This window comes from Otolemur garnettii, unplaced genomic scaffold (assembly GCF_000181295.1).
Source record: "Otolemur garnettii isolate 467f Iridium unplaced genomic scaffold, OtoGar3 scaffold00005, whole genome shotgun sequence".
Taxonomy (NCBI): domain Eukaryota; kingdom Metazoa; phylum Chordata; class Mammalia; order Primates; family Galagidae; genus Otolemur; species Otolemur garnettii.
In genome coordinates, this window is record NW_003852400.1 from 38,372,844 (window position 1) to 38,400,381 (window position 27,538).

Below are 27,538 nucleotides of genomic sequence, written 5' to 3' on the forward strand. Positions count from 1 at the left end.
TCACAGCTCACAGCAACCTCCAACTCCTGGGCTCAAGCGAGTCTCCTGCCTCCACCTCACAAGCAGCTAGGATCACAGGCGCCCTCCACAACCCCTGGCTATTTTTTGGTTGCAGCTGTCATTGTTGTTTGGCGGGTCCAGGTTAGAGATTCAAACCCGCCACCTTAGGTGTACGTGGCTGGCGCCTTAGCCGGTTGAGCTATAGGCGCCGAGCCCAAAGCACTTTTTCTAGCATGAGTTTGTGAACATAATTGTCCAATCTCATATGTCAAGTACGCACACCCAAGTATAATGTGTGTAAGTGTATGTATGTGTTTGCATGTGTTGGTCACACTGTCAGGAGATAAAGTAACACTGATTCAATCCCATACTAATAAATTAACATTTCTCTTTCATCTAGAAATAACACATTCATTTGCCAACATGTGAGCTATCCATATGACGCCTAGGCGCATGGGCACACACACATACAAACAATAAATTATATTTTTGGTTCATGTAGTAAGCACTGTGAATCTTTAACCTTTTCTTTTTTTTAGTTGTAAAGTTTCTCACTGATCTCCCTCGTGACATCCTATTTCATGAGTGTGTGTGTGCCCGAGACTGAAAAGGCCAAATGACAGAGAAGAGCAGAGATACGGAGAGAGAAAGGAAGGACATGAGACAACTTGATAATTTACTAAAATAAAATGGCATCATTTCAGTATTTGACGGAGAACAAACAGACCTAATTGTTCATCTCACTTTGACCAGCTTTCATATAGAGTTTCTAAATCCTATTCCAATTTTTTCTTTGGTGTCACAAAGTACTGGAAGAAGCATGTATTGCTTTAGGGCCCCTTAGAAATAGACCCTGAGTCAAGGAGCACAAGTGGTTTGTTCAGCAAGTTCAAGAACCGTGGGTGAAGGGGTAGGCAAGTGAGACAGGAAATGGAGGGATGAAAATAAAACATGCATCATCAGGCCAGGGATCCCAGTGGGAACCTGGAGCCTGTCCCACGGGGGTCTCTGGAAGGCAGTGTGGAACACACTTCACAGTTATTCCAACTGGGGGAGGAGGAAGCTGGGGTGCTTTTCCACAAACTCTGCCATCCATCACCTGTCATTAGGGAACATGAACCCACCACTCCTGGTTTATTCGTTTCATGGCACGCTTGTAACTCAGGCCAGAACGCAGTTTATAGGCAGAAAATCCCAGCTGTTAAAAACTCTTAGGCAAGAAACTGCAAGTTCTATGGTAACCGGGTTTGAGAGGTATTCAGAAAATAGGGGGGGCCAATACCTTCCTATGTGAGAGTGGTAGACAGAGTTTCTTATGTCTATATGGTACAAGGTTTGAATCAAGGCTGCTCTTTGGGGTTTTTGTTTATTTGTTTGATTGGTTTTTTTTTTTTTTTTTTTGCAGTTTTTGGCTGGGGCTGGGTTTGAACCCGCCACCTCCAGCATATGGGGCTGGCACCCAACTCCTTTGAGCCACAGGTGCCGCCCACTTCTCTTTGTTTTTTGTGTTTAGAAAATGCAACACTAGTATTGTTTTTGTATTGGTATTTAGGTATCTTAATTTATAACACCAAATGACCTTAATAAAGACTTTGTATAAAGCAAATTATTTCTCACAAAACCAGATGTGAAGTCGTGTTTACTTGGTGTTTCGGTATACTATCATTTGAGGCAGGAATTTCCTTGTAATTATAATGTACTTTAAAAAACTATCATATCATAAATCTTCAAAACAAAATGATTAATCATCTTCCTAAATCTGTAGAAAATATCTCTTAATTGGCACTCCGAATACCCTCCCTAGAGGCTAAATTGTAAAATAATGGTTTCTCCACAAATGGAAATAGGTTTCTTAAATAGAAGATAACATCTATGGCCAATTTAGCTTTCTCTTGATTTAGAAAGAAGAAAACAAAGTTCCATTTATGACTGATTTAAAAATTTTAATAAATTCTCCTAAATCATTTCAGCAAGCAGGCTAAAAGAAAGGGCTGGAATTCCAAGGTTGGGAACTTGAAAAGTTCCACTCTCACCTCAGCCTTGACTGCCCACTTTCATGTTGTTGCTGTGTGGTCTTCTACCGAAAGCTCCAATACTTCTTCCCGCAGAAACTGCCTCCCTAGTAATCCCAAGGGAACCTATTCCATCTCTAATAGAAACTTCTTCACATGACCCCTGTCTCTTTATTGAGATTTATTGATAGAATAGCACTTTACACCCCCCCCCAGGTATGTCCACTTTGTTCATGCCATTTGTCACAAGAAAATCGCCTCCTTTCTTTGACTAGATTTCAAGGAGCCCCTCTCCTTGAAACCTTCTCTGACTACCCAACCCATAGGACTGTTTCTCCTCTACTTTTTCATCATAACATTCATGATCTGTGTCATTCATTCATTCATTTGTCCATTATTTATCAAGTGCTTTCTATCTATCAGGCACCATACTGGGGACCTAAGGCGCATACAATCCAGTTAAGTTTTACACTCATAAAAGTTGCATTCTAGTGGTGAGATTTATAGTGAAGAGCCAAAAAAAATTCAGATGTCAGACTTGTGAAGCAAATAAAACACAATCATGTGGTGGTTTTCACGGGCTTTATACCTTTTACCACCTGTCCCCTATTTTTACTCTAAAGTCCCTAAGGCAAGTACTACCTCCTTTATTTATTAGCATTTATTTACCACAAGGACTACCACGTATTTATCAGCCTATCTTCATAAGTAGGTGATCCTATTTTAAATGGAGAGTAGATTCAATCAATTGGGATTTTTGTGAAGTTAGATTAAGTTGATGATGTGATAATTGCATTTGATCTTACATGGAAGGACATATTTTCCTACTTGCGGAAATCTAAACAAATGTCACAGTGTGGACAGATTCCCTTATGGGATGTTATCTCTGAAGTCGGCATGCAAATGTATGAACTAGTTTCACTTCAACTCTCTGTCTTTAACTCCTTGTGGAATCCAGAGAGATTTTGCTAGCCCTTAATTATCCTCCAATCTCTGTTGACCCCTCCCACCAGACCCTTATCCTTCCTTTAGAAAAATCTGAGGGGTTATTTACACCTAATTACACTCAGCCCTTTGTTGGTTTGTGTGATGGGGCAAGAAGTATCAAATCCTAGTTAATTTAGGCACTGTCTACAGTAGTAACCATGACACAGGTTGACTCAGTTAAGAGGAAAAAGGCTCCATTTATCAGTACAGACTTGGGTTCTCAGATGGCAGCTGACCCTGCCTAATTTACGGAATTTAACCTTGTTTTTAAATGGAATGTGTGTGTGTGGGGGGGGGGAGGATGTGTATCACTAATTGCTACTATACTAGCTCCTAAATTAATATTTGGCCACATCAGCATTCACTGTATAATGGAAGAGCATGGTCCCCAGGAGTTAAGCATGCCCTCTCCAAACATCCACGTACAGCTCCACAATAAGGAACAAATTAGAGTCACAGCTATCTTACTAGATTGTTTTGAAGATTAGAAGAAAGAATACAGATGAAGCACCAAATAGACAATAAACGTTGAATAAATTCCTTCCGCCTTCTGTGGTTCTCCTGACCAAGTTACTCACTAGACTAGTCACTCAGACATTGATTAATAATTAGCTAAAGAGTAACAATGCAGGATTTTAAAACAAATAAAGTCCACTAAGATTGGTTTTATGCATGGCTAGAATAGACACAAACCATTTTGTCACAGCTCTCCAATTTAAAAATTTCCTTCCTGGAGACCTTTACCACTCTTAAGTAATCCCACAGTGTTAAATTACTTTTACTTGCTACATCTACTAAAATTAAAACTATTAAAATATAAAGTCTTAGTCTATGGAAGCATTAGCCACCCTGTGTAAAAGTGTTTCTTAGAGGTTAATAAAACAGGAAATCAGTATATTTGAAAAAGTGATTAGACGAAAATCTGGCAATATGACCACCACCTTCACCCCAAACTTATTTTGGCTTTCTCAGCATTGGCCAGGCAGTATATATATATATTTCAATGTTGAACTAGCACTGCAATTTAAAATGGATGGACCTCACCTAAACTTTCCTTTTCTCTTCACAAGTGAGGGAAGTTGGCTGTATCGGGCTCTCATCCCTAGGAGCAAGTTAAGGAGCAGCTGCCTTCTTTTAAGGTTTTGCATTTTCAACGTTCCCAGCCCCAACAGTCCTTGTTATTCTAACCTTGAAGGAAAATATGAGTGGCCGTCCATCATCATCCCAAAGCTGTTTTACTTTTTCCTTGTACTCAACCTGCTTCCCTCCTTAATGACACAGACTGATTTCTGAGACAGAGAGCGTCCGAGGTAGTGCTGGGGCCTCAGAGAAGGTCGAGCGCCATCTCTATTAGGGTCACCATTTCAACAGATGCTAACTACCAGCATAATCTTGGCATGATCGTTAAATCTCTGATGAAAAGATATAAAAACAGAATACACAGAGACAGGCAGCTCAAGGTGATAACCTCTTACTTATGGTTCTTAGCCTTTCTCCCACTGCTCAGACCCCAGGGCAGAGGATTTTTCTTCGTCCTCACCTGTGTCACAAACTGGCCAGCAGAGAACATAGGCATCCTGGACACTGGGAGGGTCCCTAGATTCCTTAGAAGCACAGTAAGGGGTGATGATGAGGACAAGTCTACTAAAATACAGGCCTATTTGCTGGGCATAGTGGCTTCGCCTATAATCCCAGCCCTGTCGGAGGCTGAGGCAGGTGGATTGCAGGATCTCAGGAGTTCCAGACCAGCCTGAGCAGGAGTGAGACCCCATTTCTACTAAAACTATAAAAACTATAAAGGTGTTTTACTGCAGTTTGACAGTAAACCATGTTTGCAGTCGGCCTCCAATACGTTTTTAACCATGATCTGACACTGCTTTCTCTGTGACCTACTGTTTGCCTTAGTGCTTTAACTTTGAGCTTTGGGATCTATTGAGAGGTGGAAGATACAGTTACATTGTACTACTATTTGAAGAGCAGAAAGACAGGACCACCATTTTGCCCAATTCTAAAAGCACAGTTCACATTGTGATTTGTGTTGACGGCACTCCCTGGAGTTACGCAGTGTACAGCTCACACCTATGTGTAGCAGTGGCCTTATTATTATTTTTATAGTTGGGGATTCATTGAGGGTACAAGAAACCAGGTTGCACTGATTTCACTTGTTAGGTAAAGTCCCTCTTATAATTGTGTCTTGCCCCCAAAAGATGTGTCACATACCAAGACCCCACCCCCTCCTTCTTTCCCTCTCTCTGCCCTCCCCTTCCCCCATCCCCCACCATGTACTAGGTCATTAATTGTCCTCATATCAAAATTGAGTACATAGGATTCATGCTTCTCCATTCTTGTAAGATTTTGCTCATTGTCCCTCATTAGAGAAATGCAAATCAAAACTACCCTGAGATATCATCTAACCCCAGTGAGAATGGCCCACATCACAAAATCTCAAAACTACAGGTGCTGGAATGGATGTGGAGAGAAGGGAAAACTTTTATACTGCTGGTGGGACTGCAAACTGATACAATTTTTTTGGAAGGAAGTATGGAGAACCCTCAAAGAACTCAAGCTAGACCTCCCATTTGATCCGGTAATCCCATTACTAGGCATCTACCCAGAAGGAAAAAAAATTCTTTTACCGTAAGGACACTTGCACTAGACTGTTTATAACAGTGGCCTTATTAAAATGATCCCTTACACAAGAGAGATTTACTTTTCAGTCCCTTAAATGATTCTTACTGGGAACTGACCTCCAAAATAGCTTTCCTTAGGTCTCTCCTCATGCTAGGATCAAAAATCAACAGTAAGTCCTCAGAAATAATTGTACATAATTCAAAGACTGCTAGGGAGTTCCTCAGGTGAATTAAAACTTTACAGCCTTTTCTTCTGTTTCCTGTCACGTCAAGCAACAGTGGCAGGCAAATGTTCTCAGAGATGATCTCTACGGAGCTGGAGGCAGGCTGCTGGCAGGTTGAATTCACTGGGTTAGGTGAATGTGGCGGTGACCTTTCCATGCTGTTCCAGAGCTTAGTATGAGGTGGTGACTCACCATCCTCCAATGTAACACATGGTGACCTTGCAGCCAAATATTGCCTTCAGTGGTGTGTGACTCCCATTCAATTGGGAGAGTAGCACAAGCATTGAAATTTGACCTCATGGTCTACCCGCGCACGTACCCAGCCCGCTTACAGAAGGGCCAAGAGCTCCTCTGCATTGCAGAAGCCTTATTATTTCCATGACAGGGCCTGTTTAGGTACGAACAACAATAATGAAAAAAAAAAAAACACTTGGTTATTCAGACCTCTGATGAATATCCTGTGCTACTGGCAAAACAATACATTCGAAGCTCATTTCAGAAAAAAACAAGCCTCGACCACATCCACTTAACAACTGAGCAGAATGGGAGTCAGAGTTTTAAATTCTGTTTTAAATACCTGTTTCACTTAGGGCCAAAATCTTTATGCTTCCTATTTCTCTAATTAGAGTAGAAACCTAACCCCAGTTTAAAACCACATCCCCAAGACTGAGTGAAAAAAGAACAATCTTACCACTGTGTTGGCTTTTTCATAAGGAATCTCATCGGTGGGGCCACCAGCAAATCTGTGCTTCCCAGACTCTGCCTATGTATCTTAGTCACCCAGTCAATAGCAGAGTTGGTGATTTAATAAAACAGCACAGGTGATTTAATAAAAACCAAGCAATGCCCATGTCACTTTAGTTCAGTCATTCAAGTAACCAGACCATGGGCTTATTATCTTACAATTTCATGTGTTCAGTTGTTCTAGAGGAAACCAGAGAATAGCATTTTTTCTTCCCAACTGAACTATGAGGTCCTCTAAGGTAGCAACCATGACTTTGACTTCTTTTAGATCATCTATGATACCAAGTATGAGGTGGATTATGAGTAAGCGTCTGCACAACGAATGCTTGCTTCCTTACTCCACCTCATTAGCAAAGTAAGGTAACTCATGATAATCAGAGTAGTAGGGGAAGTAGTACACTATCTGGAAATGTTAAATACATCTTCTTGAATGAATCATTTCTTACTAGAATTCCATTTCCTCCCAAATCCCACCTCCAAGTCTCTTGTCTATGCCTGAGAGGGTGCCTAGAGTCTACAGCCCATGAGCTTTTTATGGGCTTATAAAAACAAAAATAAAAATGTTCGAGAACTGAAAAATGATGTAGTTGACCCCAAAATAGAAAAAAGTGTAAAATCAAGATTAATTCAATATTCAAGGCATAACATTATGCCAACTTCAATAGTTGTCAAATGAGTACTCAGAAACATTTTACTACATTTGAAGAAAACTTACATGCTGGTGTTTTTTGCATTTTGCAAGTGTTCCCAAGCATGCTGCTGGATCACAGAGCCACAGAGTTTCAAAGATAACATTATAAGGACTATTTCCAGAATTGTATAGCGAAAATAATCTATAGTGTGGAAAGTAAGTCCATTTTTAATATGTCGGACCTGATAAGAAGTGAAGCCTGCATAAATATTGAAAGAGCCCTGCCTAAGATACTACCCATTTACAAGATGGTTATTTTTAAAATGGCTTGTGTTTTTTATTTTTATTGATTTTTTTTAATCACTGCACTTATTAATTTTAATGTGCAGTTACTATCAGGTAACCCTTAAGAGAAAAGTAAACTATCTGTGGAGAATCCTGAGAGTCAGCTCAGGGAGTGACTTAAATTCTGGAGAAATCTGATTAACTGAGGACTTGTCAGCTGAATGAAGGCTTAAATTTCAGGGACTTGGGTGGGAGAGCTTTTTCATTTTCGTTCCGCATATGGAATAACAATCTTCCCTGAAAATAGAAAGTATTTTGGCATTATCTAGTCTAGCTCATTTGCCTTCAACTTTCCATAAGGCAACTTCTGCCAAGCACTGTACTTAAGACTTGACTTTTTTTCAAAAATATCAGACAAAGCACTCCCTTTAAGAACACAGGAAACACACCAGAGCAGTGCCTCAGAGAAATCACAGTTCTGTGTTGTTTGTGGATATTTTTTTCGAGTTCATTGCATGTTTGGAATGAACAGGCTGTCTTTCTCCTCAGAACACCCATTGATAGACAAGGTCAGGTTAAATAGTATCTAAGTCTACTTTCCTGGCCCTTAGACAGGAGCTATCCATTCTCAAAAAAAAAAAAAAAAAAGAAAATTAACTGCAAAAATGATACCTCATGGAAATTGTTCCTAAAAAAGGAAGTAAAATTATTCTTTCAAGGCAAGAAACAACATAGTAAAATACAAATGCATTTTTTAAAAAATTTGCTTTTGAATACCACATTTACATATACCCTTATAATTTGGTATCTGAATACTTGAAATATTTGAAAGTCATAATTCCTAACACGAAAACAATGTTTCCACAAGGGTACAAGTGAATCTTTCTAAAAGTAGAATATAAATGTCTTAACACAATAACTAAGAAAATGACATAAAGGCTATGTTAACCAGTTTGATGAAAATATTTCAAATTGTGTATGAAAAAACCACACTGTACTCCATGATCGCATTAATGTACACAGCTATCATTTAATAAAAAAAAAAAAAAGAAAACAATGTTTACTTTTTAATGATTTCAAGGTCTAATGCAAAAACAAAGAACTATAGGGAGAAATGACTCCATCTTTATCTTAGAATTACTTAAACAGGTTTCAAAAAGTTATCTTCCTGTTGATGCTCTTTGTACTGCTATTTGTTTAGTTGTTGAAGTCGTGGTTTTCCCAGGTGATGCCTGGCTTTGGTGATCTAAGATTAATTCCCAATTTAAGACCACAAGCGTACCATGTAACTTCTTGTTTCCTTGACTGGTAGAGGAAATAATATGAGAAGTACCTAGCTCATGAGTTTATTTTAAATGTTAAATGACAGAGCATATGTGGAGCGTCTTACATAGTTCCTGGCTCAGAGTGAGCACTCAGTAAGTGGGAAATCTACCTGAATCTTCAGATCCCCACTTGTGGAGCTAGAAGGCCTGAGTTCTGACTTGGTTTTTCCACTCAATTCCTCAGGAAAGAACTCCCTGTGTTTCCGCTCCCTTGTCTGATAAAGGGGTATACAAAGTCTTCCTGTGGCCAATATACAGACACAAATGTGCTGCTGCATATAAAACACTTATCTTAGTGCACTGGGCAGGACGTAGCCTTTCCATCCAGAGAAACAGTTACCTCATTCATAGGCCAATTGATGACTGAGTTGGGCAGATTTTATGAGATGCCACAAGTTCCCTCCCCTCTGTCCTGCCAAGATGTGGGGAAAGGCCTTGCTGGAAAAGTCATTCCTTTGAATTGAACTTCCAAAAGGTCCCTGTTAGAATTCAAATACTTGCTGTGAGTTGAATGGGACATTGCATGATAAGTTTCTCCAGACTAAGCCCACTTCTCCCACATGCTTAGGAAATAATCTCTCCTTTCTTAACAACAATTCTGGGGGCAACTCAGAGCCTACCTAAGACTTCTTAGAGAATATTTCTTATCCCAACTAGTTCCTGTTTCTTTAGGAGAGTATGTTTTATTGTAAAGATGCTGGAAGAACTCTGTTTTGGTAAAGAAAGGCATATGGAGTAACTTTTAAGGATAGAGGCTTATGGAAAACGAGACAGGGGCAAGACTCCATTTTTGAAATCTAATTCTAGCCATGAAACAAATGCCACAAAAGGGCACAGGAAGAAAATTCGTAAAAGGCTTATCTGCCACTGTTGACCAAGGATTTGTTCTGTTGTTAGGCAAACACCTTGTGAGCTAGATTATTATTCTAGGTGCTCTGAATACAAAGAGGAATAAGTCCCTTACCCCATGTTCAAAGTACTCACACCATGAGTTGCCATACACTAAATGCAGATATGCCATACACATAAGCAAAAAAATAACAAGAATCAAAATCAGGCCACAATGTTCCCAGGTTAAATCAAGCCAAGGGGCCTGAACTTCTCAGTTTTTCTTGGAATTTACTGATGCTTATGTTATGTCTGAGTCAGAAGTATACCTGGCAGGGAAGAGGAAAGATGGTGAAAGGGAAACAGCATGAACAGATCTGGGGCAGGGTGTGTAAGATTGTATGGCTGCCATTATGGGGTAGGAAAGATTAGTTGTCAAGGGCAAGACTACGTAGTAGCCTGTATCCAAATGATGGAAAATTTTAGTTAACACCTAAAGGTTGGAATTGATTCCGTAAAGGATAAGAAGCTGTGGAAGGTTTGTAATCAGAGAATTTAACATTCTAAGGTTTGTCCTGGTAAGATGATCCAAAGATGACGTGGTGACTAAAACGTAGAATTGTATAAAATGGAAATCAGGAAAATGAAACAATCTGTTATGCATTTCTCGTCAACATTAATGATCCCAGGAAAAAATAATGTTGATTCTAGTTTGAAAAACTGGTTTCCAAACCTTTTAGTAGACAATGTAATTTGTTAACAAATACTGAAACCTATGTATTACCAGAGGTCTCACATATTGTTACCTTTTAAAATGATCATTTGTTAGGTAATATTACCTAATGAGGCAATCAAAATGCCATCTGTTGGGTAGGTAACAGTGAACCATTAATTCTCACCCTTTGAGGATAGTTGAAGACCTTATCACATTTTATGGCTAGCAGACTCATGATAGTTTCATATATATATATATATATATATCCTTATCACAGTGTTTATGCCGAAAAATTGCAGACCAGGACAGTGAAGTCAGATTGCTCAACCCTGGATATCTTGAAAATCTCAAATGTTCTGGCTATTAAAAATGTCTATTCTTATGCTGGTAACAACATACATACACCATTTTTATTGGATATTCACTCATTGTCACTGCTCAAATAAACAGGACAGATGGCTTAAGAACAATTTCAAGAACTTTGTACCAGTTAGCATTTTTTAGTCTCCCCCAAAACACACATATGTACTCACACATATCATGAAGAGGAAGCTTTGAAATGAGGTACCCTGTGTCCTTGAATCCAATTATATACCTCGTGAGTGTCAGAAGATAAAAGACTGCTAGAAACTCCTCAAAATCCCCCTCCAGATAAGGAAATATCACAGTATTTCTCACTAATGAGGAAATACTACAGGAGTTCAAAGCAACTTGTTCTTATTATGTTAGAGTACAATGTAGAATACTAGGAAGCTATAAAAACTATAGTCCTGGGCGGTGCCTGTGGCTCAAGGAGTGGGGCACTGGCCCCATATGCTGGAGGTAGTGGGTTCAAACCCAGCCCCAGCCAAAAACTGCAAAAACAAACAACAATAACAACAAGAAAAAACTGCAGTCCCATGATCCTTTTCCCTATAAAAATAGTTTGACATATTTGCAGGTCTTAATGGAAGCACATTTGACAGGCCAAAACATTTAGTTAGTTTATAATGTATTCCAGGAAATCTGCTCATAACAGATTGGAAAGGGTAGAGCGTCTAATATAATCTGAAAATAGGAATTTTTTTACAGGACAGAAGACGTGATAGTAGGCAGAGTATTTCAAAATAGCAATATCTGATAAGGCCTTTGTCCTATAACACGATCACTCCTCCTTAACACCTCATCCAATTGGTTCCGGTTAAAGTTTCACATTTAATTCACAGTTCTTAGTAAATGTTATTCATCTCATAAGTCATGCTCACAATTCAATGAGGAAAAGGGAAATCACATTTAGGACACACCCAGTCTACCCCTCTGCAATTGATTCTATGTGAATGTTGCCTACTTTGAATTGTAGATATTATTCATGGTATAAGAGAACTTTTAGGTGGCATTTTGACTCTTTTTTTTTTTAAATTAATCCTTACTTGCATTTGGAGGGAAATATATAACCAGCATGTCATACGCATTTATAAAATAAAGTTACTTTTTAAGTGTAGTTTAAATTTTTATGAAGTGGGTCAGTGGAGAAAAATATCAAATGATATTATAGATAAAGTGTTAATATGGAAAAATAAAGTACCATTATGGAGATGGTGTCCAAATGACTGAAGTTTGGGAAACATCATGTTACAACGTGGTTTGATTCAACAAAACATATACAGATGGATGACCCAGTGAACTTGTACATCCGGAATATAGTTTATTGAAATGTGACAAAAGGATAGTAAGAAGTACCATACAACATTACACAATTCGGTGCATCAGGGAAATGCTGAGAGGTGACAGCAGCTTCTGGATCAAACACATGCTCTTCAAAGCTCTCCCGGCAAGAGTCACGTGGTTCCTAAATCCCAGTCTCTCCATAGCCAGGCCTCCTTGCTACCTACACACCACCATCTGCTACGTACTAAAAGGAATTTGGAAGGCAGTGCCATGTCTGCTAGGAGAAGCTTTTCATAGGTAAAACTATAGAACATTATCTCAGAAATGTTCATGTAAAGAATTGCCTTCAACTAGAGAAAGCTCTGTGGTATTAAATATATACTATTAGTTTATTCTATTACTACCTTAGTCATTAGGCGTAGAAGCAAAATACAAATTTAAATCTCAGTGGGTTGATAATATTGGACATCTTTCCTTCTCTGTAATAGTAACCTTGATGCACTGATTCAAAAAACTTTGAGTATTCTGGTTAGTTGAATACGTTGTTAAATTCCCCACGTAAGGTTAAGGGACTACATATAATGGATGATATATGAGCCATTTGGGGACTGTTACACAGTATTTAGAAGATGCCCAATTAATGTGGTAGAGTTTTCAGAGAGAGATTCTAGGCATATGTTGAATTTTGAGCAAGTAAGTGAGGCCACAACCTCTATGTGTGTGAAGCAGACAAGGGTGTGGCAGCAGGCGCCGTAATCTCCCTGGGACAGAGACCCAGGGCAATAGTGCAACCCAAGGCTGATTATTTTGGGAGAGTCAAGCAGTCAACATTCAGCCATGACAGTTAGTAGTCTGTTTTGTGTTTCTATGAGGAAAATATCTGAAAATGAGTAATTTATAAAGAAAAGAGGTTTATTTGGCTCACTGTTCTACAGACTGTACAAGAAGCATCTTGCCGGCCTCTGCTTCTGGTGAGGGCTTCGGGGAACTTCCAACTGGGGTGGAAGGTAGAGGGGGAGCAAGGATGTCACATGGAGAGAAGACACAAGAGAGGGACAAGGACATGTCAGGCTCTTTTAAATAACCAGCTCTCACACGAACTAATGAAATGAAAACTTGCTCATTGAGGGAGCACACCAAGCCATTCCTGGGAGGATCATCCCCTGTGACCCAAACACTTCCCACATGGCCCCATCTCCAACATCAGGGATCAAAGGAGGGGACAGACATTCAACCCCCATCAATTACATTCTGTGATCATTGTCCTTTTCCTTCTGAAATGGCAACTGGCAGCTATATGTAGACCTTTCATGAAAGAGAACACGATTTCAAATAAATATATAGTTGGTTAATTTTACTTGGTTTTCCTTTTTTCTTCATTTTCCCACCTTAAAATTCCAAGGGAGAAAAAGTTAAGCCTCTTCCTTCTAAAGTCCCCTTCTCCTGCTCTAAAAGTGAGCAGTCTCATAACCCACTTTTAAAATTCTAGAAATATGTGATGAGTTGACCTACCCTAAAGTCACCAGCAATTTACTAACCATGGAGCTGTGCAAAGAAGCCCTGAATGCCCCTTGGGAGACATAAGACAACTGAAAAGCTTCAGGGAGTCACTATGGAAAGCAATTTATTGGCATTTACTTTAAGAGGGCTGAGAGTTGCTGAAAGAAAACCAAATCACAATGCACCTTGCGGTGTGCCCAGGAAAAGACGCAGAGTTTGTTATAATAAGTAACCAGGGCCTCTGGCGGACGACTTACCACGTTCATTTTCCGAGTTGTTTGGGTGGGTCACCACTGCACTCCAACATCCTGTCTGCAAATGCTAAATAAATACCAAGTTCACGTCAGACTGGAGAACCAACGTACTAACTAGTGTCAATCAGAGTGCTTAGATTGTGTTCACTTGGTAATTCATCTCCAAAGGAATTGAAGTTTCTACACCCAGAGGAATATATGTCCTCTGTGGAGATGTTCAGAGAGTTAGGCAGGGGGTCCAATGTTCCTTCTGTTAGGAGGTAGTGGAATCAGCTTAGATTCTAACCACTATGATAGAAAAGTTTTTACTTCAGATGTAGGAGCCGGGGCAGGTTTTAGTCTATAAAATGATGAGACGTTGACAGGGTATGAAGCTTCATTCCTTACTGAGGAGCTGTTAAGAATTAGCAAACATAGAGTCTTTGTGTAAGATGAATGAAATGTGCATATGATTTAAAAAAAGGAGGTTTAGAAAACAGTGTGCAGGGAAACATTCCCGGTACTTGTAGCCACCTGCCCCGCAATAATACATTCGATTCTTCAGTTTAAACATCCCAGCACGGCCCAATGCGAGGATGCCTGTTACATTGCTAAATTGTAAAAGGCAGTTCACATCTCTGCAAATAACTTCAAAGCATGACATTTTATTAAATCTCCAAACGAACAGCTGCTAAGTGCTTGAGCCCTCTCCACTTTGCTTCTGAAGAGAAATGTTAATGTTAGTGCCTCCGTGCAATGCCTTTGAGAAAAGGACTTTTCATTTCTCTCTTTCTTTTGGAAAACAAACAACTCAGCAGCAAGGGGTGTGTTTCTCATAAAGGTGCTCACGGAATCTTACTCTGAATAACACAGACACCTCATTTCCCAGTTTCCCAGAGGAGGAAATGGTTTTAAAGTTGTGAGAGATCTCCAGTCTGCCCGCCGGTTGACTGTCCCTGTCCCTGGCGCTGGTCCGCCCCTTCCCTTTGTAAATTCAGAAATTGACGGACCGGGCAGGCTGGGCGGTGTTTTTTTCCCCCTTTCTCACTACCCTGCAATGTTTTGAACTGCCTTCTTACAGACGTCATTCAGCCCTTGAGGAATAGTTTCTGCCTGGCGAGATTGAATTGATAGTTCTCATTCACAAAGCCTTGGATTCTGAGCTGGGGACACAACGGAAATTACATTCATAGGTAAACCATCCCACCCCCGGAGGGTGGAGAGCTTGGATCCTTGGGTGACTTCTTTGCTCCGCAGAGTGTTTTCCTATGGTCGCCCCGAGATGGAACTTCCTTGACATCGCTCCCCTGTTACAGTCCTTCCCGGTCATTTTTCTTTCCCTTTTCTCTACCTGAGTACTTTCAGAGTTGAAAACCTTTAAACCTGTTATTTTGGAATTGCAAAAAAAGAAGAGCTCAAGGGACTCTTTCACTGTGCTGGTTTCCCTTGGTGACCCAGAGGAAGAAAAGATTCAAAATTCATTTCCTCCCTGGGCATTGCAAGACAGAAAAGAAACTGTCACTTCCGAACAGCCCCGCGCTGGAGTAAATTCAGCCTGAAGGAGGAAAGCGCGCCTGCTTGTTAGAACCCTCCCTAGGAGCTGGACTGGGAGCGGGAGGTGGACTTTCTTCAGAATGGATTGCTGCAAGCAGACTTCCTTGGGAACGGAATCTATTTAAATACGCCTTTGTAGAAATCCAGGTGAAATGTATTCATCAGAATAGTTGAAGGCTTTTTTTCTTTTAATTTTTCAAAATGAGCATTGTTATGAAGCCAAGATCCCGATCTACAAGTTCCCTAAGGACGACAGAGGCAGTTGGGTAATGTGCTTTTATTTCTCATGCTTCTCCCTTTTTGCCCTTTGAAGACTGACGTAGTACTTGAGTATTTAGCAATGACCGGTGAGGTGTGTGATGTTGAGACTCTGCGAAAGAACATGGTATTGGTGGCTCTTCCATTCTCTATTTTGTTCCCAGTCGCCTCTGCTCTAACCAAAGAGGCGCTTACATATTTTTTTAACTCCCGGTGGACTATAGCAATTTATTTGATGATGATTTTTAAAGGAGAAAGAAACTTGCAAATACGTTAGGAGTTTTGAAAGTGAAAACTTGTCAGTTTTCACTGACTGATAGGGTTGCTTGTTTTCTCATCTTTTTTTTTTGCTTGCTGCAAGCAGGCTGGTAGTTGACAGGCTCTGTTCTTATCTTTAGAAGCAATACCTTAACTTTTAGCACAGAGGGGTTAGAAATGAATAATGTCAAGCATATTTAACATATACAGAAAACAATTTAAATGTGGCTAAATGTGTAGCAAGTTGCTTATCACTTGGTCATCTCTTAGGTTATGTTTGGCTGATAATATCCCTTAGTGATTATATTTTTTAGCAATGTTAATGCTTTCACGCTAATGAAAAGTATATCTATTCTATTTCCTCTAATATTTATTCTATCATTTTCTTAATGCTGATCCGATAAAAGCTTGTGGCATGGTCTATAAGGACTATTTTTCCAACAAAGTAGCTTTTGCGTCTTGAGGAGCTATTTCCAAAATATTTTTATAGCTGTTTCAGAGGTTAATCTTATTTTGTTTGTCTTAGTAATGAATTGTAAATTAATAACTAAGCTCCCTTCTTTGAAGTGGAAATAATCAAGCTTCAGGTAGGAGAAATAAAGCGATGTTCGAAGGGAGGTGACTGGGGATAAGATGGAAACAGGCAAGCAGAATGGGTTATGCAGGATCACGTGAACAGGCAAGCACGCATGTAAATACTCAAATGATTTGCGTAAGGAATTCAGCCTGTTTACGTGGATGGGTTATGCTGTATTGTACTAGTGTTTCATTGGGACTGGAAGTGAGACTTGTTCTTTTAGGAGTATGTTTCTGTGAGTTTTAAGAAATGATCAGTGAAGATTTTGGCTCTTAGGTTACGTGTGTCATTCCTTATTAAACATTCTTCCTTGATTTTCTTTGAAGTTTGCATCTGCAAATACATTTGTAAGGTCCTTTTTCCCCAAACAATAAATACTGAAAAATACTTAGTATCCTTTTATGAATTACCGTAGTTAATATAAAACTCTGACATAGGTAATCAAAATTCATAAAATCAGTGAATTTTACTCATTTATGATATACACCCTGTGGGAAAAAGAATATAATATTCAAACAGATAATATTTAACCAAATTATTTTCCTTTTTGCCTAAACCACCTGGAGATTTACTTTCAAATTTGGGGCTCAATTGGCAATAACTCATTTCAGGGGACTACTGACTTTGACACCCTTTGCTCCTCTGAGATTGTCATAGTCTATTTTTGTGGATAAAAAATAGCCCCACAACTATTCCATTTTATTGTTTTAAATTGTATGAGACATTTTCGTAAATAAGTGGGGCCACAACTTAAAATGTATTTTTAAAACTATGCATTTTTAACTACTTGTTTATTAATGTATGTCCCATTTAACTTTAAATATTCTGCAGTGTTGGGGTCACAATGATTTTGGGTTAAGAAATTAATGTCTCTCTTTATACTGATGATTCTTAGATTTAATTGCTCACAACAGAAACCTCTCCCCAGTTATTAATCTGCCTTAACAATATAACTGCTTGGGTGTATCACTGCGGCTTCCAGATAATTTGGTGTGAGGCTGTAATAGCTGTTAATTATGGCTTTAGCATTTTATTATGCTTGGTGTCATTCAAATACTATATGTACATATTTATATTTATATATGATAAATCAATACAATTATAGATTACGTATATAGAGAGAAACTGTGTGTGCATATATATGTACACGTCCACACGCGTATGTTTACTCAATTACAAAAAAGAAAAGAAAGGCACGAAAAAAGCAGGTCTCTCTCCCTGTGCCTCTGCACATAAAGGCCACAGGCCTCAGAGAGCTCAGCTGGACATGGTCTTCTCCTCCCCAGTGTTCTTGTTGTAACTTCTCAGCCACTCCTGCCTCATCTCCCTTTCAAACACTAAAGCCTACTTCATCCTCTCTAATAGTTGACTTCCCATAAGTGAGATCTGCCTTTCTATTATTTATCCCTTTTCAGATGTTTGGGGGTTTGGGGGCTTGTTTCATTTTGATCTTCAGAATACTTTGGGGGACCCACCTTTGGGGGATCCATCTTTTGGCTTTACCTCTGGTTAGGTAAATTTATTTTCTGTTCCATTAGCTCACTGTCTCCAAATCTGTCTCCTCTCTCCTGGGAGGCCCCGAAGCCAAGAGAGCCAAACACTACCTTGGGAAGTTCATTCTTGCCTTTTCTAAGAATCCGGTGCTTTGTTTTTGTTTTTTTTGGCCCAGGCTGGGTTTGAACCCGCCACCTCTGGCATATGGGGCCAGCGCCTTACCCCTTTGAGCCATAGGCACCACCCCAAGAATCCAGTGCTTTAGTGACTTCCTTACCTTTTCCTATTTGTTTATCTCCAACAAGTACTGTAAAAAGCAATCCACACTAACTTGTCTAATTAAATCCCTTTGACAAAGTCACATTTTAAATGGTATCTCATGGCAAACTTATAATGACGTTTTATGCCCTTCCTCTGACTTCATTTACTCAGAAGGCTTGAAATTTTATGAATGTCAAGAAAAAATTAAAATAATCTTGAAATTTATTTATTTTCTTATAAGTGTCACAAATTTAAAGTATATATAAGAAAGGTATATTCAAGCTTTCTTTTATTTATTCAGTATTTAATGAGTGCCTACTGTATGCCAGGAGCTAGCAGAAAGTGTTTATGGTATTTATTCTTGAACATTTCTTGAAAACATTTCATGTATGAAATTAATAAAAAATGTAATATGTGTATTATGCTCATGAAGTTAATAAAATTAGCAGATTCATTAATTGGAGCATTATTTGCCTTTCTGCTTCACTTCTTTTAGTAACAATATTATGCCTCCAAATTCTATATAGAAAAACAATAAGATAACCACATTTCCATAAATATTTGAATTTTATGTCTTAAATTCAGATGCCTTAAATTCAGTGCTTATACATTCTAATAACATTACCATATATAGTCCTTGATATCTCTATTATTTTGCCATGTATAAACATATTTCAGAGACACTTCTTATTGATCTAATTAATATTTATTTAGTTTAAGTAAAAAGTTATAAAGAGACCTGGACTTTGTTCTATCCTGCTATCAGAACATTCAACATTTAGGATTTGCTTATATTTAACATTGTTCATTATGTAATCTGGGGGAAAAGAGAATATGACCATGGCTGGTTTTAAAGAAAAGTTTGAAACTGAATATGTTAAAATTGTACTTAGGTTTATAGACATAGAGAAAAATATGAAAGGCTCTATTCTGAGCCTCTGAGAGTGGTTACTTTGTGGTGGGGAAGAAGAAAAATGTTAAAAATGAAAGTAGGGAGATTTTCTCTTTTACCCCCCTTTATTTCTATATCGTCTGGGAGTTTTCATTAAGAATGTATTATACATGAAAGTTTAAATTATTAAAAATGTACTGATAACTACCATGCGCATTTAACAGTCTTGTCTATATGTACGGATATCTATATATCCATTGAACAACAATTTGCTCAGTGTACGGAATATAGTAAACATTTCAATACTGGGCAGATACAATTTTCTGAATTATTTTGCAGCTCAGCTCTAGTCAATAAATGACTTTTGTGCTTTTTTTTTTTATAAGTTCTCTTAAGTTTGTAAACATCCAGACTAGGTGAGAATTCTTATTTTAGCCTCATGATCACCATGGAAAGCATTTGCTTAAGCTACAAGGACTGGTTTTATAATTGAGAATAAAAAAGATGTAATAACATTGATTGATGTGTTCGAGAGAGATCACTCATAAACCCCATTCTACCATCCCCAACTATTCTCATTTTCAACTTCATGTATCATAAAAAGTTCTCATACTATGCTTTTGCCTTTAACATGTCAATTATCTTTTCTCTTTTTCTAATAATACTTCTTTCATTTTATTGAGTATCTTTTATGACTAAGAACTCCGTAAAGGATTTTACAAGCAATATATTGTTTATAATATATAATATAATAATCTAACAACAGTGAAAGGAATGAGTGGTTAATCCAAATTTTACAGATGAGAACATGAGTCTACCCTATGGTGTGAAGGATATGAAGTCATTTGAGCAAAGTCATATCACTAGTAACTACCAGGGAAGGTTGTCTGTCTACCTCAAAGGCAATGTTTTTATTTCAGGAGGTTACCTCCCTCTATTGAGTATGTAATTACCTTTTTTAATGGCTGTAAAATTGTCCATGTTGTGATTAGATCTAAGGTACTACAATATTTGGAAGTCATCTTTTTAGAGGTATTATACCCTACAACATTTAGGTCTAATGTTGGTTGTTGAAAAATGGCTTTTTGAAAGACTTGTAGTTGCAGTCTTCAGGCCATTGTATTCGGTACTGGTAGTATATAAGGTCATCTGTTCCTTGCCACAGAGAATAAAAAACAAAGGTCAATGCCTCCCAGTTTTGAATATATCATCTTTCCAATTATATTAGCAAGTTTTTCTATTCTCTGCAAGCTGTAAGACTTCAGGTTAGAAACAAGCACTGTGTCTCAGATGCTTTATGGTTCATACTTTTTTCAGTAGTTTTGGAAAAGGGACAAAGTTTTCTATATTTTTTTATTGCAGAAGTCTTGGAATTTGCATGCTTTCCGTCTGTCCACTACATATTGTGACGTGGCTTAGGTAGGCAACTGCTGTCAAGGCTGACTCAGAGTTTTGAATATGCCATCAACTTTTTGATCCTATTTTCTAAGTTAATGCTGCATCTGTTATGCAATAGACCTAACAGCACACAACTTTTAGAAGAAGTGACAAGATACCTTGAGTATCATTTAAAACAGCTAGAAAAACACAGAGTGGATTACAGGGAGATTTACTCTTTAATGTTTAAATTATGAGATTTTCTGGAAAAAAAAAAAAAGCAATTTGTTCTACCAGGTTCCATGTCCCTGGAAAACTACCTACTCACTCTAAGGCCAAGTCTGCTCACGTGTAAAATAAAAGGTGTGGGCTAGATTAGTGAATTTCAAATGAGATTTTTCAATGAAACATGTTTGACAAAAGAAATAGAGAGTTAATATAAATAAGTGCCTATGTATAATATACATTTTATATACTGTATATGAGATATAAAATGTATATTTGACATGCAGACATAATTTTTAAAAACTTTATATAGACAGTGAAAATATACAAACACACATAAAGCAATGAAATTGCTGGTGACCTTGCACCTTTAGCCCACCCGAGACCCAGTCCTGAAGAGGAGGAGTAGTAATGAGGTCTTCAAGGAATTTTTGTGGGGTTCTTTTTCCTTATTTTTTTTAGTAGGGAACGAAGATTAAAGGGTATGTCTAAATATTCCGAATAATGCTGATACTAACCATCCAGAATTGTCAAAGCCTGGGTAAAGGTCAAGAGAATGAGGCCTGAGGGATGTCAGCTAGATTGGGGAGGAAGATAGTCACAAAGGAAGGACAGTCTTTTCTTTTTCTTCTTTCTTTTTAATTTCAGATTAATATGAGGGCACAAATGTTTAGGTTACTTTGTTTTTGTTTCTAAGGTAAAGCCGAAGTTGAGTTGAGGCCTTCCCCCAGGGGGCGCGCTGAACACCCTCCCATTGTGCACATTAGGTGAGATCCTGCCACTCACTCTCCCTCCTCTTCTTTCCCCCTTCCCTCCTTTCCCCTCCACTTCATTAGAATATAGCTGTGTTTATCTTTCATATGGGCTTCAGATACAGGTGTTTATATATTGGGTTCATATTAGTATTGAGTATTTTATATATTGGTTTCATATTAGTATTGACTTCTTTTTTCATTGTTGTGATACATTAGGAAGAAGAGTGTGTTTCAGCTCCATCCAGGTAAATACAAAAGATTTAAAGTCTATCTTTTTAATGGCTGAATAGTACTCCATTGTATATATTTAGCGAGGTCTGTTAATCCATTCATGGGTCAGTGGGCACTTGGGCTGCTTCCATTTCTCGGCAATTGTAAATTGAGCTGCAATAACCTTCTAGCAAAAATATCCTTGTGGTAAAATGATTTTTTTTTCTTCTGGGTACATACTTAATAATGGGATTGCTGGATCCCATTTAAGGTCAACTTTTAGTTCTTTGAGAATTCTTTATATTTTTTTTCCAGAAAGGTTGTATTAGTTTGCAATCCCACCTGTAGTGTAAAAGGGCACCCTTCTCGCCACATCATGTCAGCATCTACAGCTTTGGGACTTGTTGATATTGGCTATCCTCATTGGGATTAGATGATGTCTCAGGGTGGTTTTGATTTACATTTCTCTAGTGATAAAGGATGGTGAGTATTTTTTTTTCATGTGTTTTTTGGCCATTCATCTGTCATCTTCAGAGAAATTTCTGTTCAAGTCTTTTGCCCACGTATAAATGGGATTATATTTGTCTTTTCTTGTTGATTAATTTGAGTTTTCTATAGATTCTAGGTATTAGATGCATAGTATGCAAATGTCTTCTGCCATTTTGAAGGGTGTCCGTTTGCTTTAATTGTTGCACCCTTAGCTATGCAGAAACCTTTTAGCTTGATCATGTCCCATTTATTTATTTGCGATATTTCTGCAGTCGCCAAGGGGTCTTCATAAATTCTTTTCTCAGGCTGATAATGTCAAGAGGGTTCCTTGCACTTTCTACTAGGATTTTTATTGTTTTGTACCTTAAATTTAAATCTTTTATCCAACAAGAGCCACTTTTTGTTAGTGGTGAGGAGTGTGGGTCCAATTTCTATCTTTTACAGGTGTGTGGCTAACCAGTTCTCCCAGCACCATTTATTCAATAGGGATTCTTTCCCCCAGAGCATGCGTGTGTTTGGTTTATCAAAGATCAGATGGCAATAGGTGGCTAGGTTCACCTCTAGGTTCTCTATTCTATTTCATAGATCTATATCTCTATTTTTGTGCCAGTATCATGCTATTTTGATCACTGTGGACTTGTCGTATAACCTAAAGTCTGGTAACATGACATCTCCAGATTTGTTCTTATTTCTTAAAATTGCATTGGCTATTTGGGTGTTTTTCTTGTTCTATATGAAATTAGTACTATTATTTCAAGTTCTTGAAAGAATAACATTGGTAGTTAGGCAGGGATTGCATTAAATCTGTCTATAGCAAAGCATAGTCTTAATCAAAAGCCTATGTAGATTTTCTTTGGAGCCCTTCCATGGATAACCCATCTTTAGAGATAATATAGGTATTGAAGAAATTTTAGAAAATGAACAATAGAAGTAAGTATATTTTAGCTAAAAGTACTAAATCTCCCCAGAGGTCAGGGCCTGTAGGAAGGGCTGGAGTACCACAGGGGCACAATCATAGCAAGCCTAGATGCTGTTAAATGTATCTTTGTGGAGATAACCAATGGAAGACTGTGCCAGTGAGTGATATATTTCAGCTTTCCAATTGCCTAGTTGTAAGATCAAGTTTGGCTCAACTAGCAAGTATTTCCAAAGAATAGAGAGTAGGAAGAATCCCAGAGCCTTTGGATGCAGTGTCTTAGCATGACAGGGGAAGCATAAATATTTATTATCCACCCTTAGCCTTCTACAGGGTTGGCTCTTCTAGTGGAATCCTGGGTGATGGGTGAGGAGTTAAATGGGAAAAGCTAACAAAAGCCTGAACTGCTCTTCAAAATAAGACATAGAAAAATATAAGGAAAAGATTTCAACATAATAGCTGGGGAAATCTGCCCCCAAAAGAGGAAATATTAGAGGGAGACCAATGTGGAAGAACTTTAGCCCACATTGGACCAAATTTCTGACGTCAACAACTCTACCCTCTATAATCACACTGTCAACTTCTGGGCAAAAGCTGCCATTGATGGACTTGAGTGTAGAGGACATTTTTTACTCTGATCTGAGCCCTGAGAACTTCTGCCAGAGAACGAAGGGAGTCGACGGCAAGTCCTTCCATGTCTTTGCTTATATATGAGGGAGAACAAAAAATTAGAAAACTCAACACTCAGTATACATGTGCACACCCAGGAGGACAACTTCCCAAGCTTCCTTGGAGGAAATAGTCCTGATGTTTTAAACCCACACAGTTAGGAAGTTCTGTTTATATCTAATACTAACCTCCTTTGCTTAAATTTTAACCCATTTCCTCTTAGTTATCAGTAGATAAAATGATAGCAAGTCAACAGATAAGTAGATTCTCCCTTATGACCTTTGAGAACGGTGAGTGACTTGATGGACTTTTTTCATTTCATACAGCAAAGTCATCGTTCTGACTTGTAATGTAGATGGCACCAGTGTGACTTGTTAAAGGAAATGTTTCCTCAGACATAGTTTTAGTATGTAATTGTTTTCAGGTTTCCTACAAAAAAGTGCTCCCATTGTACCCAATTCTCCTTCCTGTTTAAAATACACCCAAGATGAGAAACTCAGTTTTTCATAATAATTAACTTGCATGGAATATTTATGTATATATAGAATACATAAAAGAATAATTCCAAACATCCGTGATGTCATTCCATTGCAACGTGGCCCAGAGTTTTCTCTTTGTGTCAAGGAATTTTTATGACTGATATGAATGATAACCGATTTAGTTAGGATGAAGTACTCCAAAATGTGACAACTTTTAGCCAGTGGCATTCTAACATGGCACAAACCACTTCTGGCTGTAATTTTTTCTCTCATACTGCAACTTTGTCATAGAATAGCTGATAACTAGGTGGCAACTGGTTTACTAGCTAGCTAGGGACAGCAGATCCTAAATCTATAATGATAGCCAGAGCAGTAACCTTGGTAATGATGATAGTTGCAGTGTATTGGGTATCTACCATTTTTGAGACATTGACCTTGGTGCTGTGTACAGCTGAATTCATGTTGTTCTCTAAGCAGCTATTTGAGGTAAAACTCAAGTCACATAGCTTGTAAAATCATAGTCCTGCAGGAAAGCCCTGATCTGTCTAATTCTACATCCCATATTTGTTGTTGTTCTTATTGGTTTTTTCCCCCCTTTTTTTTTTTTTTTTTTTGGCTTTTCCCCACTATCTAAACTGCTTTTAGCCACATGTGATTATGCCTCATGGTATTACAGAAAACAGTCAACAGGCTTTTCCTTTTTGTCCTGGATGGTTCAAGTTTCTCCTTTTAACCTTGTATATCTCAAGAATACCTTTGGTATTTGTCTGCCTTCTTTTTCAACATTTGCATACAAGCAAATCATGGGCCCTAGAGATGTGCTGGGAAGTGGAACATGGACTTTGACCCAGCTTCACTCCTTAGAGATCTAGTCAGTTTCTAACTCGTTCAGCGTATTGACTCTCTCCCTCTGGTCAGACTATAAATTGCCCTGTTTTCTTCCTCTCTGGCATTTGACCAGTTAGTAGAACCATAAAATCTTTGAAATGAAAGAGACCACAGAGGATAACCTATAATCTAATTTTCCCCATCCCAACCCCATTGTTGAGCTGGAAAAGTTTTGCTGGTCTTTAGCATTTCTAGTCAAGTAAGGTCACGAAAAACTCAGAAACAATTTTAATGCTCAAGTGGTAAACAACTTTATTGGAGAATTGGGGTATTTTTACTTTTTTTTCTTTTTATATGTTGCCCGGGTTGGAGCACAGTGGCTATTTATAAGCATGATCATAACTCACTGAAGCTTTGAACTCCTTGAGGGGATCCTCCTGGAGGGAGGGGATCCTCCTGCCTCAGCCTTAATCCCAAGTAAATAGGACTACAGGTGCACACCACCACATCCAGCCAATTATTATTATTATTATTATTATTATTTGAGACAGAATTACTCTGTCACCCTGGGCAGAGTGCCATAGCATCATAGCATCATAGCTCACAGCAACCTCAAACTCTTGGGTTCAAGCGATCCTCTTACCTCAGCCTCCCAAGTAGCTGGGACTATAGGTACCCACCACAATACCTGGCTGGTTTTTCTATTTTTAGTAGAGACAGGTTCTCATTCTTGCTCAGGCTGGTCTTGAACTCCTGAGCTCAATCTGCCTGCCTTGGCCTCCCAGAGTGCTAGGATTTCGGGTTCGAGCCATAGCTCCCAGCTACATCCCACTAATTAAAAAACTTTTTGTAGAGACTGGGTCTTGCTATGTGAGCAAGGCTGATCTCTAACTCCTGGCCTCAAGTGATCCTCCTGCCTCAGCCTCCTGAGATGCTGAGATTATAGGTGTGAGCCATGGCATCTGACTCTGATACAACTTTAATAAATAGTCAAGAACTATAAATATGAAATTCATTTAAACCATAAGGACGTCCTTTCCAGAAGGCAGTCTTCTCGAGCACTCTTGGAATGGAGCATTTATATATAACTAAGTATTCTGGATAAACCATATGAGCAGGTGATTTAAAGAAGACATATCTCTATTTAGTGGGTCAAAGAAGTAACGGCTTAATGAAAATGGTGCAGTAAGAAGTGGGAGCCAGAACAGCTCTGATTTAGTTATTTGAAAATCAACGAGAATCTTCTAGGGAAGCAGACCCAGTCAGGGGTTTTATGGGAAAGAAAGGGCCAGGTGCCTGAGCATTCTCCCTGGGCATATCCTTGTAAGGACTTTCTGTACCTAACATTGCTTCTTGGGGCTGCCTTGTGGTACAGTTCTTACTGTAATCACACTGCCAGGCCTTCTCTGCTTCTCTAAATCCCTTTCTCGTCTAGTCCTAAAGTGTAGGACTTGGAGAGTTGCTTGTGTAATTTACAGATCTTTATCTCTACAGCTAAGTCTCATTCTGCCTATCAAACCACAGACGGGTAGGTCTCTTCTTTCATTTATCCAGCCATCCCAGCTCAGCAAAACAGCTTGAGACTCCTTCTCCATCATTTCTAAAAATACAACAGGCAAAAAAATGAGGTCTGGTTAGGCCTCTTCCTGCAGCCCAAGTGTCGCTTCAGGATGAGCTATGCAGCCACAGGGGCTAGAAATGTCAAGAATGCAATAGGTTAGTGAGAGCAGGCAGTTAGCATTCTACAGTCCCGTTCAAGTCTGAGTAGTTCCAAAGTTTGTTAGAAGCATTATTTTCTTAAAATTAACAGCTGTCCGTGGAGGAAAGAGATGTGACTCAGGGTAGGTTAAGCACCTTGGGGAGAAAAATTGACCACTATAAGATCCCTTGAGTCTTTGGAAAGTCCTTGAGACTTGGAAAAAAATAGTTTGATTATTCATCTGAATCCTGTTGTTAAAATTGAAGCTAACTAGTAAATGTTTCTAGGGTACAAAAAAGCAAACTTGCTATTGGCAGACATACCAGTATAAAGATATCATTGTAATTTAGAAAATCGTTTTTCATACATAGGTATGAAATTATACCCTGACCAAGGACTACCTGTGAAATTCCTTCATAATTATAAGATATTTTTCATGTAAATATCAACAAAATTTAGCTAGTCCTCATTGTTTAAAACCAAGATGGCTAATCTTTTTCATCTATGGGCACTTTCTCCTAATTGATAGTAGGTGCATGAGATAAGGTATGGAGAGCAGCACTGGGCTTAGAGAAAAAGTACTGTGATCAATTAATGTTTAGCGGAGAGAAGAGGGGCATGATGTGGCCACTTTGTATTTAAACAGCCCTGGTGATCTCATAATAATTCTATATATCTAAACTCTGAGGTTAAATTTGCATGCAAATAAACTTGTAGCAAAAAACGTACAAAGTGTATAAAACTTTCAATATGTTGGAGGGCTTGGTTATTAAGAACATACTCTGTGTAAATATTGTAAAATCTCTTTTTGGATGTGCCAAACCAAAGAAAGGAAT

At 38.5% G+C, this 27,538-nt stretch overlaps 1 protein-coding gene across 2 annotated transcripts in view; it reads left to right on the forward strand.

Annotated features, from left to right (window-relative positions):
- LOC100954042 (cAMP-specific 3',5'-cyclic phosphodiesterase 4D) overlaps positions 1-27,538 on the forward strand; it is a 389,004-nt gene that overhangs the window by 102,656 nt on the left and 258,810 nt on the right. Inside the window, exon 1 of one of the 2 annotated variants that reach the window (XM_003782743.3) lies at positions 14,873-15,581. The exons of the other annotated variant lie outside the window; for it this stretch is intronic. Within the exon in view, the coding sequence (XP_003782791.1) occupies positions 15,517-15,581 (65 nt within the window). The 5' untranslated portion in view covers positions 14,873-15,516. Of the gene's footprint in view, positions 1-14,872; positions 15,582-27,538 lie in introns of those variants that run through there. 2 annotated transcript variants of the gene reach the window in all.